At 41.5% G+C, this 19972-nt stretch overlaps 1 protein-coding gene across 2 annotated transcripts; it reads right to left on the bottom strand.

The window, feature by feature from the left end:
- Positions 1-918: 918 nt before the first annotated feature.
- Positions 919-19948, bottom strand: GLOD4 (glyoxalase domain containing 4). 2 transcript variants are annotated; one of them, XM_032429131.1, is made up of 9 exons: positions 19805-19948; positions 17769-17818; positions 16893-17013; positions 12409-12553; positions 7936-8072; positions 7062-7148; positions 6693-6806; positions 6517-6603; positions 925-1862 (listed from the first exon to the last, which is right to left on the bottom strand). In XM_032429131.1, the coding sequence occupies exons 1-9, from the start codon at positions 19898-19900 to the stop codon at positions 1797-1799; spliced, it is 903 nt and encodes a 300-aa protein (XP_032285022.1). In that variant the 5' UTR covers positions 19901-19948; the 3' UTR covers positions 925-1796. The 2 variants fall into 2 exon arrangements, with proteins under 2 accessions (XP_032285023.1, XP_032285022.1); XM_032429132.1 differs by lacking the exon at positions 19805-19948 and having other exon boundaries at positions 919-1862; positions 17696-17808.
- Between the last annotated feature and the right edge of the window lie 24 nt (positions 19949-19972).

Here is a 19972-nt window from a genome sequence, read left to right as displayed (position 1 = left end):
ACATTCTCTCTCCCCCTCTGCCCCGCCCCTCCCCTTAAAAAAAATAAATAAAATCACTAGCTACACCATGCAGAGGTAAACTTTTGGATTCCTTGATAAAAGGCCAAAACTGTACACTAAATGGTTGTAGGGTGAATACAGTATATGTTAAAGAATGCACAAAAAAATGGTTGGCAGTGAGACAAAAGGGGGCTTATATCATAAAGTCAAAATGTCCCAGGGAGATAAACAGCATTAACTTATGTCATGCATAGCTATAATTTCAGAAAGAAAAGTTTTGGTATGTTAATATATAAGTAGATAAAAAGAAATCTAGTATGTGTTTGGTCATTCAGTACTTACATAAACCATTTATTTTACTATGACAAACTTAGAAGGCCTAAGCCTAATACACTGGGAAAAGCATAATTTCTTTGCACAAGAACAGTGTTACTGGAAATAAACATCAAGAATTACTTAATAATAGGAAATCTGAAAATTAACAAATCATAGTCGAAAGAAACACAGAGAAGTTATTCAAAATCCATACAATAATTTCCCCGTATATAGGAAAAAAGTGAACCAATGGTCTAGAGAAGGAACATCTATAACTTGGTTTGCTTTGAAACTCATGATTGCTTCCCTAAGACAGAGAATTTAAGTTGAATGAAAAGTGCTGTGGAGCTGGAAAAGGATTTTTTTCTCTTGGTGAAGGTAAGATTACCCTAATTTCATATATATTAATCTGGAACTGGTAACCTCTGAGTCAATCCTTTTCTTTTTTTTTTTTTTTTTAAAGATTTTATTTATTTGACAGAGAGAGACATAGTGAGAGAGGGAACATAGCAAGGGGAGTGGGAGAGGGAGAAGCAGGCTTCCCTCGGAGCAGGGAGCCCGATGTGGGGCTTGATCCCAGGACCCTGGGATCACGACCTGAGCCAAGGGCAGACGCTTAACGACTGAGCCACCCAGGCACCCTGAGTCAATCCTTTTCAATCTCCTCAGTTTCTTCCCTAAAATTTGAACCTGGCCACTGCCATTTTAAATAGAATCTTAGAGGCTGGTGTAACAACTTGATTTCAGAAGTATACTTTCAAAAACCTTTTATAATAAATATGGCCAAATTTTGTTTCCAATGATTAAAATTTGTTCTGTGGAACCAAATAGAAAACTACAAGAAATCAGTAAAAAAATTTTTTTCAGGCTAAAGAAATAATCTAATCCATAGAAATTGAAATTCTCGTGAAGATTTTAATATAAAGAAAATAGTACGAACACAGCACATTAGATCCTTCCATGTGTTTATTCTGCTCAAAATTTCAAAGCAAGGAATGTGTGGGCTGTTAGTCAAATCTTTTGATTCAAGGAACAAAATTTCCTTAACATTTTTCAATGTCAAGGCCTGCCAGAGGAAGGCGTTAGAACAGCATACTATCACGGTGCTGGAAGTAGTCCTGCTATAAGCTTATCAAAATTCCCTCCATCTTCAACCAAAGGTAATGTCCCACATAGTTGCCCAAGCTAAAAAATAATTTATGACTAATCTAATAGAGTTACACATAGAATGTGCCATTCCAGTGACAGTGCAGATTACAGCAAGAGTTCTCCTCTAATTGGACTGATAATAATAGAATTTTATTTCTAAAATATATCTTAGAGCTTTCAAAGATTAAAACACACAGATCTTTACCACCCCAGCCTCCTTGCCTGTACAGGAAACAACCAAGTTGTGAGAGCATTTATCATGCATGGACACGTCAGTTCCTTGCAGGTGCTAGACAGGAATCACAAATGCTTGTTCCACATCATGTCTTCTGTTACCCCGAAGCCTTGGATTTATTTTGTCTAGCAAACCACTCATCACTTTTATCTGCCACCATTGCCTACAGAAAGAGAATTGGAATATATATTTAAGACTATAAAACAAAACATACAGTCCACTTTGTACCTCATTGCACTGTCCGCAGTCATTAACAATTAAAAAGTGTTCATTCAGGGGGCACCTGGGTGGCTCAGTCGGTTTAGCGTCCGACTCTTGGTTTCGGCTCAGGTCACGATCTGCCGGTTATGGGACTGAGCCCCACATCAGGCTCTGCACTCAGCACAGAGTCTGCTTTAGTTCTTTCTCCCTCTCCCTCCAGCTCACGTTCTCGCACTCTCTCTCTCAGATAAGTAAAATCTTTAAAAAAGTATTCATTTGGCATAGAGTATTATGTTTAATTTGACAGGATGCTGATAAGCATTGAGCAACTGTTTGCAGATTTTTTTTTAAGATTTTACTTATGTATCTATTTATTTTTTTCGAGAGAGAGCGCACAAGTCGGGGGGAGGGGCAGAAGGAGAAGCAGACTCCCCGCTGAGCAGGGAGCTCGATGGGGGACTCCTTCCCAGGACCCTGGGATCATGACCTGAGCCAAAGGCAGACACTTAGCCAACTGAGCCACCCAGGTGTCCCCAAACGACTCTGTTAAGAAAATAAACTGGCAAGCCATAGACTGGGAAAAGTACTTGCATTTGTAGATATTTAAAAAATGACTCACATCCAGAACTCCAACCAATCAACAAGATAAATAACCAATTTTTTTTAAATGGATTTAAATTGGCCTTAAAAAATAAACAAATATTTAAGTAAAGGACATTCCAGGAGAATAAAATCATTTGAGCAAACTCACGCAGTGTGAAAATACATTCATAGAGAATATAGACTAGAATGGCTAAAATGTAAAACACATAGAGGTGTGTTTTCCAACTAGTTTGTCATGAATCTCAATGGATCATATAAATTATTCTGTACTGATACAGTCCCATTATATTAAAGCTACTTAAAAAATACACAGAAAAAACCAACTATATAAAATCATTTTTAATCAGGGAAATTTTAATAAAACTGGATTTTAAGTGACATTAAAGATATATTGGTGATTTTTTTAAGTGTGCTAATATCAATACGGTACATAAGAAAATTCCTTGATTTTTACTTCTTTTAAATAATTTAAAAATGTATAAAATACTGGAGTGCCTGGGTGGCTCAGTCAGTTAAGTGTCTGCCTTCGTCTGCCATCCCTCCTGCCAGCATCAGCATAAATCCAGTCATTTCAAAAACTGTTTAATCTTCTCAGAGTCCTGGGATGGAGCCCCACATCAGGCTCCCTGCTTGGTGGGGAGTCTGCTTCTCCCTCTCCCTCTGCCCCACCCCGAGCTTGTGTGTGCATGCAAGCGTGCACTCTCTCTCTCTCTCAAATAAGTAAAATCTTTAAAAAAAAACTAAAATGTATAAAATACTTAAGTATTTAAGGTTGAAATAACAGTGTCTAAGATTTGCCTTAGAATTCCGTAGCAAAAAAGGGGCCCCTGGGTGGCTCAGTTGGTTAAGCGTCGCTTTCAACTGAGGTTATGATCCCAAAGTCTTGGGTTTGAGCGCCCACATGGCTCAGCAGGGAGTCTGCTTCTCCCTCTCCCTCTGCCTCTCCCCCCTGCTCATGCTCTTGCTCTCTCTCTCAAGTGAATAAATTAAAAAACTTAAAAAAAAAAAAATTCCCCAGCCAAAAAAAAAAAAAAAAAAAAAGGTGGGGTGGGAAGGAATGATGAAAAATTATGGAGGCGTTGATTAGTGACAGTCACATAGAGATTTGTTGTACTCACCTGTGTATTTTTGGAATATTTAATCACCAAATATTAAAAATAAAATCTATTATGGAAAGAAATGGACAAAAGACTTGAACATACAATTCACAAAGGAAGGTATGCAAATAGCCAATAAGCATACGCAAAGGTGCTAAACATAAGTAGTTATCAGGGAAATGCAAATTAAAACCACAATGAGAAACCATTTCACACGTTCTAGGATAGCTAAAACAAAAACCCGGCAAAACACAAATGCTGACGAAGATATGGAACAGCCAGAACTCTCAGACACATACATGGCCGACAGGAGAGTAAAGTGGTTCAATCACTTTGGACAACTGTTTGGCAGTTTTTCATAAAGTAAAAGCAATTCTACTCCTAGTTATTACCTAAGAGAAATGAAACATGTCTGTAAGATTTACACAACAATGTTCATAGCAGTTTTCCTTATTGTGGATAAAAATCTGGAAACAACTCAAATATCTACCATTGGAAGAATGGATAAGCAAACTGTTGTATTTATAAAATTGAATACCACTCAGCAATAAAAAAGAAAAAAAAGAACAAACTCCGATATGTACAATTACATGGAAGAATCTCAAAAATATTATGTTAGGTGACAAAAGCCAGGCACAAAAGAATACCTACAGAATGATCTCATTTATATGAAGTCCAAGGGCAAACAAAAATAATGTGACAAATCAGTACAATACTTGCCTCTGGGAGGCAGGGGTGGAAATTAGCTGGAAATGGGCATGGGAGAACTTTCTACAATGACGAAAATGCTCTATATTTTGAACAGTGGTTGTATGAGAATATTTAACTGTCAAAATTCATCAAATGGAACGCTAAATTTCTGTTCACTTATATATATATATATATTTTTTAAAGATTTTATTTATTTATTTCACAGAGAGAGACACAGCGAGAGAGGGAACACAAGCAGGGGGAGTGGGAGAGGGAGAAGCAGGCTTCCCGCAGAGCAGGGAGCCCGATGCGGGGCTCGATCCCAGGACCCTGGGATCATGACCTGAGCCGAAGGCAGATGCTTAACTGACAGAGCCACCCAGGCGCCCTGTTCATTTATATTTCATGTATACGTTACCTCAGTAACAACAAAAAATACTCGTTTGGAGCTTAGGGAGGAGTAGGAACTAGAAATTAGGAAGTCAGAGAATGGACTATGGTTGCAGCTCAGAGGAGAAGTAACCAGAGTAGTAGGTAACCTCTACTCAGAGAAGAGGAAAAATCTGGGATGAGAATAAAAGAGCTAGAGTGGGACTGTGGGTAAATCGTTTTGGAATGAGACAGAAGAGGTTCTTGTGTCTGACGAGAAGCTGTCAGAGAGATATGAAGATGGCAGGATCCCTAAGACCAAAGGAGAAGAGAGCCTGAAAGAGGAGGAAGTTGGTGATATGAAAAAGTAAGGAGGAAAAAGTCTAACAAATGTGCTAACTGGGAGGTTGTCTGAGAGTCTATTTTCCTTTATGATAAAATTTATTAATGCTCTAATTTCTGTTTCCTGCTTTAATTAAATTGAATGTCTGTTGTTGTGTCAGCAGTTTGCCACACTCTATAAACCATACAACCATCCTATGAGGTGGATAATCTTATTTTCTCAATTTTTCTGGTAAGAAAACTAAAGCTTAAGGGCTCCTGGCTGGCTCAGTTGGTAGAGTATGTGACTCTTGATCTTGGGGTCATGAGTTCAAGCCCCATGTTGGGCAAAGAGATTACTTAAAACAAAACAAAACAAAAAACAAAACTGAAGTTCAGAGAATTTAAGGAAATTACTTACAGTCAGTCACACAGATAGTAAGTGAAGAACCAGGATAGATTGATTCATTCCTTTAATCATCAACAGAGCATTCACTAAGTTCCTACTACACACCAGGTATGTGCTAGAAGCTGGAGTACAATGGCGGCTTTGGATGCTGATGACAGACTGAGTTTGATGAGGATAGAAAAGGAGTTGCTGGACTTGGCAAGAGAAGTCACTGATGATATCAACAGGAGCATTTCCCTGAGCGACAGGAGCCAGTGCAGAACAGACTCAAGTGTGAATGGGAGGTAAGAAGTAGAAACAGAGTGTAGGCAGATTTTTTAAAAAGAACTATGGAGAAGGGATAATGGGGCAAAAGATTTTTAAAAGATGGGAGACACGAAACCTTGTTTGCATGGTGACGAGAACAATTCATTAGAAAGGGAGGGAATGCCACTATAGACTGGAAATGAAAGGACCAGAAGAGCTAAAGAAGCCAGGGGGTGTATCCAGGCCTTTGCCCTCGCGGCGCAGAATCACGATACACAGAGCAGGAGTGGTTCCCCAGGCCGTGTGAGCAAGTGCGAGGGCACAAATGCTACCCCCAGTTAAGAGTCACCTGGGCGCGGGGCCACCTGGCTGGCTCGGTCGGCAGAGTGTGTAACTCCTGATCCCAGGGTTGTGCGTTCGAGCCCCACGTTGACTGTAGAGATTACTTATAAACAAAATCTTTTTTTTTTTTTTTTTTAAAGATTTTATTTGACACAGAGAAAGAGCACAAGCAGGGCGAGAGGGAGAAGCAGGCTCCCCACTGAGCAGGGAGCCCCATGCGGGGCTCGATCCCAGGACCCTGGGATCATGACCTGAGCCGAAGGCAGATGCTTAACCGACTGAGCCACTCAGGTGCCCCACTTATAAATAAAATCTTAAAAAATAAATAAATAAACAAACAAACAAACAAACAAACAAAATCTTGACTAGGGGAAAAAAAAAGTCATATGGGTGGCAATGAAGACACATGTTCCTGGCTCAAAAGTCACCATATCAGCAAAGGGACACAGCACTGGACCCTCTTGCTTTAGCCCTTCCCCACACACTTAACATCATCCGCTGTGGGCCTATGGGGATACAAAGTCAGAAATGAGACTCACGTCATCCAACAATTTGTTTCCCTCTGGATCCATCTTAGAAAGTTCTCGAAATGCTTCATCCCCCACAAAGCAAATTTCATGTCCATCCTACACCAATAAAGAGAAAAGAAATTTGGCAAAAAGACACCTTGAAGAAACCCCTCGTGCAGCCCATCCCTTTCCTGAGTAATACTTACAGGGTCAGCCAGAATGACCACTTGTACTGTTGCTTTCCCTGGGGTATCCAGACTCACCAGGGGAGTCAGAATCTTCTGGTTCTCCCTTTTCATCAAGTCTTCTAAGTCCGGTAACTTAAGGAAAACAAAGAGGCAAAGTGAGCAAGGGGTCACGTACCACTCCCACACTGTGGCCCACAGGAGCCCTAGAGGACTATCACCTAGGCACCACTTGTTTGATTTTATTATCTCAGCCGTTCTTGAGACAACTGTTGAACTTGATACCAAGCCACAATCGGAACGAACCTAAAGAAGGGAGGGCTGAGGTTCTTAGCTGGTTCAACTAGCTGGTCCCAGAGCTTACACAAAAGATCCAAGAACAAACATTACCTCTTTTTGGGGGCAAGAAAAGGCAATTCTTCCAAAAGCTGCTGCATGATCAACTGTACCCTTGATACCCTGTAGCTCCAGCTTACACTGAAAAGAAATAAGAAAGTGGGTCTATTTTTTTGGAACAGGTTATGTGGTTAAAAAAAAAATCAAACAGTACTAAAGGAATAAAGTAAAAACTATTTCTCCCTTCTATTCTCTCCCAGAGGCTTCCTGTGTGTCCTGCTAGACACATGGCATGCACAGATCTTTTTTTTTTTTTTTTAATATAAACAGTAGCATAATCTACACATTATTCTGTCCCTTGTTTTTATCCAATGTTACTCCGTTGGCACATAACGATTCACCCCATTCTTTCTGATAGCTGCACAGTAATCCATTCTATGGATAAACCATACATTATTGAACTATTCCTCTAAGGCACAGGACATTGGGGTTATTTCTTATCTTTTGCTATCACAATGCTGCAACAGATAACCTTGTACATGTTTCCTTGCGCACACGAACGGTGAGTACATCTGTGAAATAAATTCCTAGGAGTAGACCTGCTGGGTCAGAGTGCAAGGACTAAATCATGTTCAAATGCTAGGTTATTAAAAAAAAAAAAAAAGATGAAAATAGATTATCATTATAGTACTAGCTCTTATCTCCATCTCTTCTGACTCAGCAATTACACTTCTGAAAGGATATATCCCCAAATATAAACAAAGGTAATACTGGGTGATGAAGTTATCAGCAATTATTATTTTCTTCTTTCTGTTTATCTGTGTAAATATTGAATCACAGTGAAAAAACTCTGAGAATAACCTTCATGTTAACCTCATTTATAAGCCAAATTCAAAGTAACAGATTACTTCTCTCCAAGATCACTCACCTGGTTATCAGCATAGCCCAGCAAAGCCCTTTGCTTCTCTTCATCTTTTTCATAAATTTTCATTCCCAGTAGATTAGACCAGTAGTTCAAGGACTTCTGAAGATCAGACACTGCTAGAGTTACTTTTAATACAGGATCTGGAGAGTAATAAAACAGTAGGAATGGACAGATCAGTGCAATGGAATAGAACAGAAAGACTAAATCAGGCTTGAGTATGTATAAGAACTTACTTTATTTTTTTTAAGATTTTATTTATTTGACAGAGAGAGAGAGAGCACAAGCAGGGGGAGCGGCAGGCAGAGTCAGAGGGAGAAGCAGGCTCCCCACAGAGCAGGGAGCCTGACGTGGGGCTCCCAGGACCTGAGCCGAAGGCGGACGCTTAACTGACTGAGCCACCCAGGCGCCCCAAGAACTTAGTTTATGATAAGAAAGGGATTTTAGGTCAGTATGAAAGGGCACATTATTCAATAAATGGCACAAAGATAACTGGCTTGTCATTTGGTGGGAAAAAATCACACCTTTAAACTAAATGGCAAAATACATTCAATCCGATGGGTTAAAGGATTAAGTTTAAAGAATGAAACCATGAAAATACTAAGAACAGGTCATCATTGCTGCAATTTTGGGGTGGAAAAAGATTTTTTTAAAAACCTGACACCAGAGATAGAAAAACCATGAAGGAAAAAATTTACTAGGTTAATTACATGAAATGGAAAATTCCTAGAAACAACACCAAAAAAGAAAGAAAGAAAGAAAAAGAAAAAAAATTACAATCAAAGAGTAAATGACAAAGTAGGAAACATTTTTGCAACATAGATGACAAAAAGTCCTTAATATTTAAATCACCTTTAAACATTAGTAGGAAAAAGATGAACATCCTAGAAAAATTAGGTAAAAAGCACAAAGTGGTATTCCACAAAGAATGAACTGGAATGGTCAACGAACATACAAAAAAAACATTCAACCTCACAAATAATCAAAGAAATTAGAATTAAAACAAAACATTTTGTTATTTCATTGGCAAATAATTTTAAAAGTCACTGTGTTAACTGTTGATAGGGCAGGGGAAAAAAAATCACGATCATATAATACTAACAGAGTGCAAATTAGTATATTTCTGGGCAAGAATCTGACAGATGTACCCAAAGCCTAAAAAAATGTAAACTGCTTTTCAAAGAGCAATCCTATTATCACCAACTAAAGAAGTAACTGTAGATGTACGAAGGGCTTTCATACAGCAACAGTGTTGCTCATAACAATGAAACACTAGGGACAACATAAATATCCAACAACAGACAACTGTTCAATCTTCCCACCATGTAATACAATGGAATTGTTACAATGGAACATATGATATATAGATAGTTTTTTTTGTGTTTTTTTTTTTTTTTTTGATAAATGATTGGAAAGATACGCTCTAAAATGTTAACAGTGATTATCTGGCTAGATGGGTACTGTTTTCTTCTTTCTTCTTCTATGCTGTCTAGGAAAAGAAAATCTATTTTTTTGCAAAAAGGATAAAAGTTATACTAAAACATTTAACATTATTGGAAATTTTTATACTGTAAGGTGACCTTCTGAAGAGCTGCTCTACTGTGATAAGTTCAGTACATTTTTCTTTGGTTTTCACAGCCTCAGCCCCATTTGCTAGAACTGCAATACCATGACGAAGGCAAAGTGTTTCTCACAGGTGCCTCTGCCTGGCAGACTGTTCGTTTTCCCCGTTCATTGAGAAATCAACAAATTCCAGCCAACTGGGTCCCTGAAGGATGCAGGATAGGAATGGTAACAAATGGGTGAGACTACCCAGGACCCAGTGATTCAAAGGAAGGCTGGACACCAGCTAGACTGATAGATTTGACTCTATTACCAATCGGAAATTAATGCCCCAAAGGTATTATCATTCCAAAGGACAAAAACATCTTAGGATTGTAGGGCTCTCCATTTTTTATGTATCTTTTTTTTTTTTAATAAAGCTTTTTCTTTATTAATTTGACAGAGATAGACACAGTGAGAGCAGGAACACAAGCAGGGGGAGTAGGAGAGGGATAAGCAGGCTTCCCACGGAGCAGGGAGCCCAATGCGGGGCTCGATCCCAAGACCCTGGGATCATGACCTGAGCCGAAGGCAGATGCTTAATGACTGAGCCACCCAGGCGCCCCTTTATGTATTTTTTTAAAAGAGACTCTTTTTATTTTTTATTTTTATTTTATTTTTTTAAATATTTTATTTATTTGACAGAGAGAGACACAGCGAGAGAAGGAACACAAGCAGGGGGAGTGGGAGAGGGAGAAGCAGGCCTCCCGCTGAGCAGGGAGCCCGATGCAGGGCTCGATCCCAGGAGATCATGACCGGAGCCAAAGGCAGATGCTTAACAACTTAGCCACCCAGGCGCCCCAAAAGAGACTCTTTTTAAAGATTTTATTTTCGAGAGAGAGAGAGAGAGAGAGCCTACACAAGCAGGAGGAGGGGCAGAAGGACAAGCAGACTCCCTGCTGAGCAGGGAGCCCAATGTAAGGCTCGATCCCAGGACCCTGAGATCATGACCTGAGCTGACACTGAGTCAGACACTTAACCAACTCAGCCACCCAGGCGCCCCTCCATTTTCTATGTATTGAAACATCATTACAACTAGGAAAAAAAAATGCATAGCAGAATTAGTGGCAGGAGTTAAGCTTTAAAGTTTTAAATTCTTGCTTTATATGCAAGAATCACCCATCAATAAAAATAATCATAAAAATCCCTTAAGTCACCAGTGAAGTACAGAAATACCATCTGGCAGTAAGTCCTACAGCACCAGTCTAACCTCCCACACTGGAACACATCATTCTTTCCTTTGCTGAGCTCCAGATGAAAAGCAAGTAGCATTATACACACAATCAGACTCAGTACAAGGGGCATTTGGGCACTGAGGCAGACCAGGGGAAGAAAGAGAATCCATGTCTCCCATCTCAGGTCCACTTAAGGCAGTGTGCTCACAGACTGAAATGGCAGGCAGAACGGCCTTTGCTATTCACTAGTGTTTTTTTCTGCTATTGTTTTTCTTTCGGCAGAGCAGATAGCGCAACATGCAGGGATTACACATATGATGAGGATGCTTCTGCAGTAAACGAAACAGGTCGTGCAAGGTTTCTTTCTGCATGGCAGTCAGTGTGTTGGGCTCCTCACTTCTATTCCACCCTCACTCACCTAGCACCAGCACTATAGTTTGTGAAACTGACCTCAGCTGGAGAGATAAGATCAACTAGTCTAAGGATAATCCTATTTCCCTTAGCAGTGATTCCTTCAGGAGTGTGAAATCAAGTCTGACCAGGAAGTTTGCAGGAAGCTTCCAGAAGAGTTTTGCTCTGCTCTTAATAAAAATCAACAGAGGGGCACCTGGGTGGCTCAGTCGTTAAGCGTCTGCCTTCGGCTCAGGTCGTGATCCCAGGGTCCTGGGATCGAGCCCCACATCAGGCTTCCTGCACCGCGGGGAAGCCTGCTTCTCCCTCTCCCACTCCCCCTGCTTCTGTTCCCTCTCTCGCTGTCTCTCTCTGTCAAATAAATAAATAAAATCTTTAAAAAAAAAAAAAAAATCAACAGAAGTCAGTCTCTCCTTCCCCTGCCAGATGAGAATGTGGAAGCAGGTAGCCCCAATGCTACTGGCAGCCACCCAACAACCACAAGGGAACCGGTCTAGAAATAGACCCCTGTGGACAAGAGGATGGGGACAGAGAGAAAAGCTGGATTCTTGATGTCATTGCTGAGCTGCTGAATCAACTAACCTATAGACTACCTACTCTGTGAGCTAAAACATTTTCTTATTGTTCATGCTAGTTTGAGATTGGTTTTCAGTTACAGCTGAAAGTATCCTAAATAGATATATTACCAGCAGAACAGAACCAGAACCAGTTAGATCCCCTAGAATTATGCACTAAAGTTCTAACATGAAAACATGATTTCTCGGGGTGCCTGGGTGGCTCAGTCGTTTAAGTGTCAGATTTTTTATTTCAGCTTAGGTCATGATCTCAGGGTTGTAAGATCGAGCCCCACATTAGGCTCCACAATGCGTGTGGAGCCTGCTTAAGATTCTCTCTCCAGGGAAACCTGGGTGGCTCAGTCGGTTAAGGACCCCAGGGTCCTGGGGTTGAGTCCCACATTGGGCTCCTTGCTCCAAGGGAAGCCTGCTTCTCCCTCTCCCACTCCCCCTGCTTGTGCTCTCTCTCTCTCTCTGTCAAATAAATAAAATCTTAAAAAAAAAAAAAAAAAAAGATTCTCTCTCTCCCTCTGTCCTTCCTCTCACCGCGTGCTTTCTCTCTCTAAAAAAAGAACAGAAAAAAAAAGAAAATATGATTTCTCAAAGAATAAGAAACACTGGCTTGGGAAAGATATCATGTCAATATAGACTCTACAGGAGAAAGAAATCCAGTTCCTCTCTTCTTTCATCAAAGATGCTGTTAGACAGAGGGCTTTTGTTAGTCCCGGTATAATTACCTGACTGAGGTGGACTGCGATTCTGCAAATAGAACTTATATCCTCCTGGGGCCTCGGTTTCAAAAACACCTTCTGTAACTTCACTGAGTGGCCACTCCAGCTTCCTGGCATTGCTGACAGCCTGGCTAGAAGCGAGTGTGATACCCTATGACAAACAACAATATCACCAAGTGTATAACCACAGATCTTTTCTAGAGCAAGATAATGAGGCAAAATCCCATTGCCTTTACATCATGCTACCCAAGATTTAATTGGCATTCAAAATTTTTTAGTGATTTTTTTAAAAGATTTTATTTATTTGAGAGAGATTGAGCAGAGGGAGAGAGAGAGAAAGCAAGGAAGCACAAGCAGGGGGAGCAGCAGAGGGAGAGGAAGAAACAGGCTCCCTGACCTGGGGCTCAATCCCAGGACCCTAGGATCATGACCTGAGGTGAAGACAGATGCTAAACCGACTGAGACACCCAAGTGCCCCTCTTCTAGTGATTTTAAAGTAGGTTTTGGACATACCTCTCCTACAAAGATCCCAAATGTGAATTGTAGGACAGAAGTTCAAAGGCTAGAGAAGTTTGACCATTTTATTTTTTAAAAGATTTTATTTATTTCACAGAGAGAGAGAGAGAGCAAGAGCGCGGGCACAAGCAGGGGTAGCGGCAGAGGGAGAGGGAGAAGCAGGCTCCCCGCTGAGCAGGGAGCCCAGATGTGGGGCTGGATCCCAGGACCCTGAGATTGTGACCCGAGCCGAAGGCAGACGCTTAACCAACTGAGCCACCCAGGTACCCTGAGAAGTTTGATCATTTTTATACCAAAGATAATCTCTTTTAATTTTAAAGATCTAATCAGAGACATCTTGATCTTACCTTGGCTTGCCAGCTACCTACTTAAGATGTTTTATTTTTATTTTTGCTTTTTAAACAAAAAAATTTGGGCTTCTTGGTGGCTCAGTCAGTTAAGTGTCTGCCTTCGGCTCAGGTCATGATCCCAGTGTCCTGGGATCAAGTCCCACGTCGGGCTCCCTGCTCCTCAGGGAGTCTGCTTCTCCCTCTGCCCCTGCCCCACTCATTCTCTCAATCTCTTTCTCTCTAATAAATAAAATCTTTAAAAATAAATAAAAAAATTTAAACCAACTATCAAGGTATTACTTAAATTTAATCAAAATACCTAAAAATGTAAACTATGTCTTCTGATAAGACGAGCTGTAGTTCTAACTGGGATTATCATAACAGCCTCTCTTTCCGAGTCTTGTCAATTCATCACCCACTCTGTAGCCAAAGTAAATTTTTCTGAAACATATTCTACCCTCAAGACAGCAACCCTGTGTAGTTTCTCCCCTGCTTAAAACCCTTGATAGCTCATTGTTTCACTCAGGGATGGCTTCTAATGGCCTGAAAGGCCCAACACACCCTAATCCCATGTCGTTTCTGACCCCATCTCCTCCCACTTTCCCCTTGTTCCATCTATTTCAGCCAGACTGGCCTCCCTGCATTTTCTGGAAAATGCCAGGTGCTGTCTGAGGGCTTTTGCACAGGCTGTTCTAACTGGTTTGCTCTTCCCTGCGATATCGACATGGCTAACTCTCTTCTCTCCTGTGAGACTTTCCACAATTGTCCCCTCCTCCCTGATACCTACCCTCAACACCCTCCTTAAAATTAAAACCAGTCATCTGTCCCACACTCCCCAACCCCCTTCCTCTGCTCTGGTCTTTTCCAATAACAACGATCACCTTTAAAACAACATATTATATGATTTATTTATTCTATTTATTATATGTTGTCTGTCAGGCCCTGATTCCCTCCCCTGGCAGGCAAAGATTTTTGTCCATTTTGTTCACTGGTTATCCAAAGTTCCTGGAGCCGTGCCTGCCACATAGCGGGCACTCAATAAATATTTGTTGTATGAATAAATACCACAATAAATACTTTAATACATAGTTCTTTTCACATTTCGTTAACATACATGTAAACTAAATTCCTAGGTGTGAAACTGCAAGGTCCAAGGCCAAATGCATTATTTTGATACTGCCAAACTGAAGCTATAGTACTTTACACTCTTATAAAAGTCATGTATGAGAGTGGCAGTTGTCTAACACCCTTTGTAACGGTGTGTTATGACACTTCTTGATTTTTGTCAATCTGATAGGTGACAAATGGCAGCTTGGCAGTGGAACATCTTTTTCAATGTTTGAGAGACATTTCTGATTTATTTTCTATGACTGTCTGTTCACAGTTTTTGCCCCTTAAAAAAAAAATTAAGTTGTTGATCCTCTTTTTTTTTAAGATTTATTTATTTGAGAGAGAGACAGAGAGAAAGAGAGAGAGAGAGACAGAGAGGGAGGAAGGGCAGAAGGAAAGGGAGAGAATCCCAAGCAGACTCCCGGCTGAGTGTGGAGCCGAAGGTAGGGCTCGACCTCACGACCCCGAGATCACGACTTGAGCCTAAATCAGGAGCTGGACACTAACCGACTGGGCCACCCAGGAGCCCCTGGATCCTCTTCTTTTTAATGTATGGGAACTCTTTATATAAACTGGAGGTCTATATAACCTGTCTTTTTGTTCCATGAACTGAGGAGCCCAGAAGGTTCCTTTCATTAGGGATATTTTACTACCAGAGTCTCTCAGGAAGACCCACAGTGGAGCAGCCCTGGGGTTCTCCACCTACATGACCTCTGATCCCGGCAGCACCATCAATCAACATCTGACTTGAGCCGGTGAAATGTTGATGGTGCCAAGATGGTTTTGCTCTTTTTTCTCTCCCTGATTTAAATTTGGAGAGTAAGGAAAAGATAAGGAGAAACACAAAGAAATTCTCATTTACACTCAATCACCAAATCCTATTAACTCTTCCTCCTAAACATCTCTCAAGTCCACCCACTTCTCTCCATCTCCCACTACTACCACATGAGTTAAGGAGCTTCCAGTCACTTGCTGTACTACCCTTTGAGCTAGTTTCCTCGCTTCCAGTTTTGCTTCCTTCCAACCCAATCTCCATGCTCCAGCCAGGTGGATTCTTGCACACCACATATATTGTGTTATTCCCCTGCTTTAAAAATGGCTTCACTCTGTTTTTAGAATAAAGTGTAAACACCCTAGTATGATGTGGCCCCAGCTTATTTCTCCAGCCTCCTCTCTGCCCACTTCCTCTTCACACACTTAGCTCCAGGCAGACTGTGCCAGTCCCAGCTCCCTGACAGCCATGCTCCCTCTCACCTCCAGGCCTGTGCACATGTTGAGGACACTCATCTCACCGTCCCACCTCCACCCCACTCACCTGGCTCAGGTGTCACTTCTGGGAAGCTTTCTCTGAACTCTCACCTCTTGGGGAATTCCTCCTAGGTGTTCCCACATCCGTCTATTCTTATTCCAATCTTAGCACTAATCACACTGTATTCTTCCGTCTCTTTACTTGTTTCCCCCACCAGACAGGAAGCTCCTTAGGCCAGGGAACATGCTTCACTCTACTGTATCCCCAGGACCTAACCGGTACATGGAAGATAGGAAGTCACAATAAATATCTGTCCAATGAATAAATTAGGGCTACCTGGGTGGCTCAGTCAGTTAAGCATTTGACTCTTGATTTCAGCTCAGGTCATGATCTCAGTTGTGAGATTGAGCCCCTCATCAGGCTCTGAGCTGGACGTGGAGCCTGCTTAAGATTCTCTCTCTCCCTCTCTAATAAAAATAAATAAATAAATGAATGAATGAATAAATTAGTGAGAGACATGAAGAATGAGAAAGAGAAAAACAGACACTAATACGTTAAATCTGAACCATCCTTTTCATTTACAAAATACTTTTATAGATATTTGATTCTTATAAAAATTCCATTTAAATGTCATTATTATTTTAACATGAGTTAAGAGTAATAGCAGGATTAAATGACCAAAATAACATCTAGCACGAGGTAGATCTGCTCAGTAGATCCTGAGAGAAAACTAGTTACTCCTATCTTGCTGTGTATTTGGGCCCAGTGACATTCTATCTAGCACACAGTAGCTGCTCAATTAGAGGCAGATACCATAACTATTAGATGCACACTGACTTGAACTCTTGCATGAATGAAGGAATGAATGCAGTATATGCAATGCTTCTTTCGCTTTCTCCTTAAAAGCTTCTCATGTTTTTCAATGACTAGCACTGGCCATAATAGCACAGCCCGATCCTAATGGGCATTAGAGAGAAAATATTTCTCTGCTTGGTGATCAGGACCTGCCTGACCAGACCAATGACTCTGGCCCTTCTATCTCTCAAGGTTCAGTCATTTTGTCTCTGTCAAAGCTGTCTCTAAGTCTCAAGTTTGACTTCTAAACACTGGAAGAACACATTTCATCCCGAAGCCAGCTCTGAGACAGGTGCACAAGCAATTATCTTCTTAATAGAAAACATAAAACTATCACAAGCCACCAACTGGGCCGTCCTCATACCTAAGGTTGTATCAGGGACCTCGATAAAAGGCACAGCCAAAATCTGCTCAAACAAAATGACATTTACCATGAAATCATTGCCAAGCCTGTAGTGTCCAATGCCATAATTGTAAGTCAGTTCTGCGACAAAATGATCATCCTCAGGTCCAAATCCCACCATCGTCTTACTCCATTTCCCATCATAAGGCCTAGAAAATGAAAGTAAATGAACCCAGTGAATACAGACAAAATCTGCCTGAGGCCTCCCCTGAGGAACTCTTGGGACAGAACAGTGGGCAGTCTCCCCTGGTCCTCTGAGTGCTGTAAGGATGAGATGACCTCTCAGCTGGTGCTAAAAGCAGCTATGCACAGTGCTCGTGGGCCTCACCACCAGGGGCTCCAAAGATCACCTGTCTAGCACTTATTTGAGGGAAAGATTTGTTTACCTTTTCTTTAAAGCACTCCTCTAAAGATACTTCTCCAACCTTTATTTTTTTGCACATCTCTCACCAAGCATGCAATTTTCTTTAGGCCTTGGAATTTTCCAGCTTGCTATGGCTATTAGGCTAAGATGCTCAATAAGACATTGCTTCATTTAGGGCCACCTGGGTGGCTCAGTCGATTAAGTGTCTGCCTTTGGCTCAGGTCATGATCCCAGGGTGCTGGGCTTGAGCCCCAAGTTGGGCTCTCTGCTTGGCGGGAGCCTGCTTTTCCCTCTCCCTGCCGCTCCCCCTGCTCGTACTCTCTCTCTCTGTGTCAAATAAATAAATAAAATCCTAAAAAAAAAAAAAAAAAGACATTGGTTCATTTAGAGTATACACTTATTTGTGTTTTTGAAGCTGCCACCCTAATTTATTGATTCCTGAATTTATTCCACTGCCTTATACTCACTTCGAGAAACTGTCTTCTGTTCTCCAGGGGTATTCAAAGCCTAAAGGAGATTTTAAAAAACAAGGTGTCATACCCATTACAGGCAGCTTTGCAGCCTTCTTCAAATTCCTCATGCCGCAGAATCTGGTAAGGGAATTACAATACGTTGTAAAGTGTTACCAGTACTGTACACAGCATATTTAGCACAAGCTAAAATGTTAAAACACAGACATTTATAATTTGTAAGCTTTACTTCTAAAACAAAAGACAATGAGCTTTGTATCTTTCCCAGACTGGAAGTAGTAGAAGTGAGGAAGAACAGTTTGACACCAAGGGTCAGGCAACCAAGGCTGTGAAATCTACTTGGATTGGGAAGCAGCGCTGTGGAGTTAAAATCACCCCCACCACCCAGAAAACCAAAGTATGGCCTTCAGCATTAGAGAATTCCGATTTGGAATCCTGGCTGTCACTCAATAGTTGTCTGAGATTGAGAACGTTGTCTGAGAATGTTGCTTAGGGCCTGAGTCTCCCAATGTGTTGTGAAAATAGATAATTTATTAAACTATTTGACACAGAACCCCACACACAGTAGCCTCTCAATGTCTTAAGTTTCTATTCTCCTTTTTGATTCCCATTGCTACTGCTCCAGCTCAAGTTCCCATCAGTTCTCTCCCAGACTATTAAAAATCATCCTTATTGATCTCTTTCCTTAATACCACCATAAAATTATGTCCCTCATGCACAGCTCTGATCACATCATTACCCTGTTCTAAAATGTAAGAGAGCTCCCTACTTACTGAGCCTTAACATCCAAATTCCTATTATCAGAAGTAGTCCCAGCCTATTTGTCCTGATACCCCATCTCAACTTCAACTAAGTCATCTAAGCTAAAGACACAGAAAACTAGTGGTGTTTCCCAAACATACCTTATCTTTGCATTGGCTCTTTCAGTTTTTCCAGTATACTCCTCTCTCTAATCTTTGTTTGTGGAAATCCTGCCTGTCTTTATAGATCAACTCAAGTGCAAGATCTCCGTGAATTATGTCCTGATGATCCAGGCTGAAGTTAAATCTTTCCTATAGTATTTTTTAATAATAGTAGTAGCTACCACTTACATAATACATATGATGTATCAAATACTACACACATAACAGTGTTTAATCTTCAAAACAATGCTTCAATCATCGACGAAACACAGTAAGGGAGAGTTTTGTGGGTTTTCATCACTTATCAAGTTTTGACTTCCATTACCGTTAGCTATGTACAAATCAAATTCTCATCTCCACCCATATCCTAGGCCGGCCAGAAGCTTTAGTTGAGGACAGACACCAAGGTCATTTTCATCTTTGTCACCAAAGCTGTCACCAACACAGGACCGTGAAGCACAAACGATATATTTTAAATGACTGATGAATTCAGGTAACTCCCTTGCACGCCACATCTTCTGCACTCTCTACATTAAATTGCACTCTTGCACCTCTAAAGCCCTTGCTTATCGGGAGCTCCCCAATAGCTTCCACCTGCATTTGCTACCCAGGTGATCCCTGCAGAATCGCAACTGCTCAGGGCTGGAGAGGCCGCTTCCGGGTGTTGGAGACAGTGGGTTCTGACTTCACACTTAGATCTGGACTGTTGAGAGGAGGGCCGGAGCATTCACTCGGAGATTGAATATACATAAGGGACCATTCAAAGCAGGCCTGAGAGAAGCAGAGGTCTAAATAGGCTGATTATCTAAACCGAAAGGCTCCAAACCGGAAGAGATTGGGTTATTGTTCATTGGGAGAGTATTATATTCCTTTTTGTTTACGGTCTTTACCACTAGACTGGAAGCTCCACAAGGGCTCAGGCTCAGTATTTGTGAATGAACTTAAGTGAAAGAAACGTGTGTGGGCACACAGTCGGCGACTAATAAAGGCCCCTTTCAAAGGTCACCAACCCAACCAGCAACATGCAACGCTTCCTGAAGCTGAAAACGCGACAGGGCTAATGGGGAGTCCAGGGCTAAGGTCGGACACCGGGGCACGGGCGGAGATTCACGACACACCCAGTTGTCCCCTTCTTGGGCCAGTGGGGCTGAGCGGCCCCGGCCACCCACCCTCGCACGCCAGCCCCTCTCGGCCCCGTCTGCACCTTCATCCCCAGGACATCGCGGAAGAAACACGCCGTCTGGAAGCGGTTTCCCACTTTGAATACGAAGTGCAAAGCTCGACGAGTAGCCATAGCCATCGGCTCCACACAATCAGGGGCGGATGCGCAGACGGGTCGTGACGTCACTGGTCGCCGCCGGCGCGCTTCCGT

Source organism: Phoca vitulina, unplaced genomic scaffold (assembly GCF_004348235.1).
Source record: "Phoca vitulina isolate PV1807 unplaced genomic scaffold, GSC_HSeal_1.0 scaffold40, whole genome shotgun sequence".
In the NCBI taxonomy this organism is placed as follows: Eukaryota; Metazoa; Chordata; class Mammalia; order Carnivora; family Phocidae; genus Phoca; species Phoca vitulina.
Note: the sequence above shows the minus strand (reverse complement) of the source record. Positions and strands in the feature narration are given on the sequence as shown.

Excerpts from the sequence above, each read along its gene's own strand:
- GLOD4 (XM_032429131.1), bottom strand. The coding sequence starts at position 19,900 with ATGGCTATGGCTACTCGTCGAGCTTTGCACTTCGTATTCAAAGTGGGA. Across the intron at positions 17,819-19,804 it reads GCGATGTCCTGGGGATGAAG|ATTCTGCGGCATGAGGAATT; the intron begins GTGCAGACGGGG and ends TTCCCTTACCAG. Across the intron at positions 12,554-16,892 it reads GGCTTGGCAATGATTTCATG|GGTATCACACTCGCTTCTAG; the intron begins GTAAATGTCATT and ends TGTTTGTCATAG.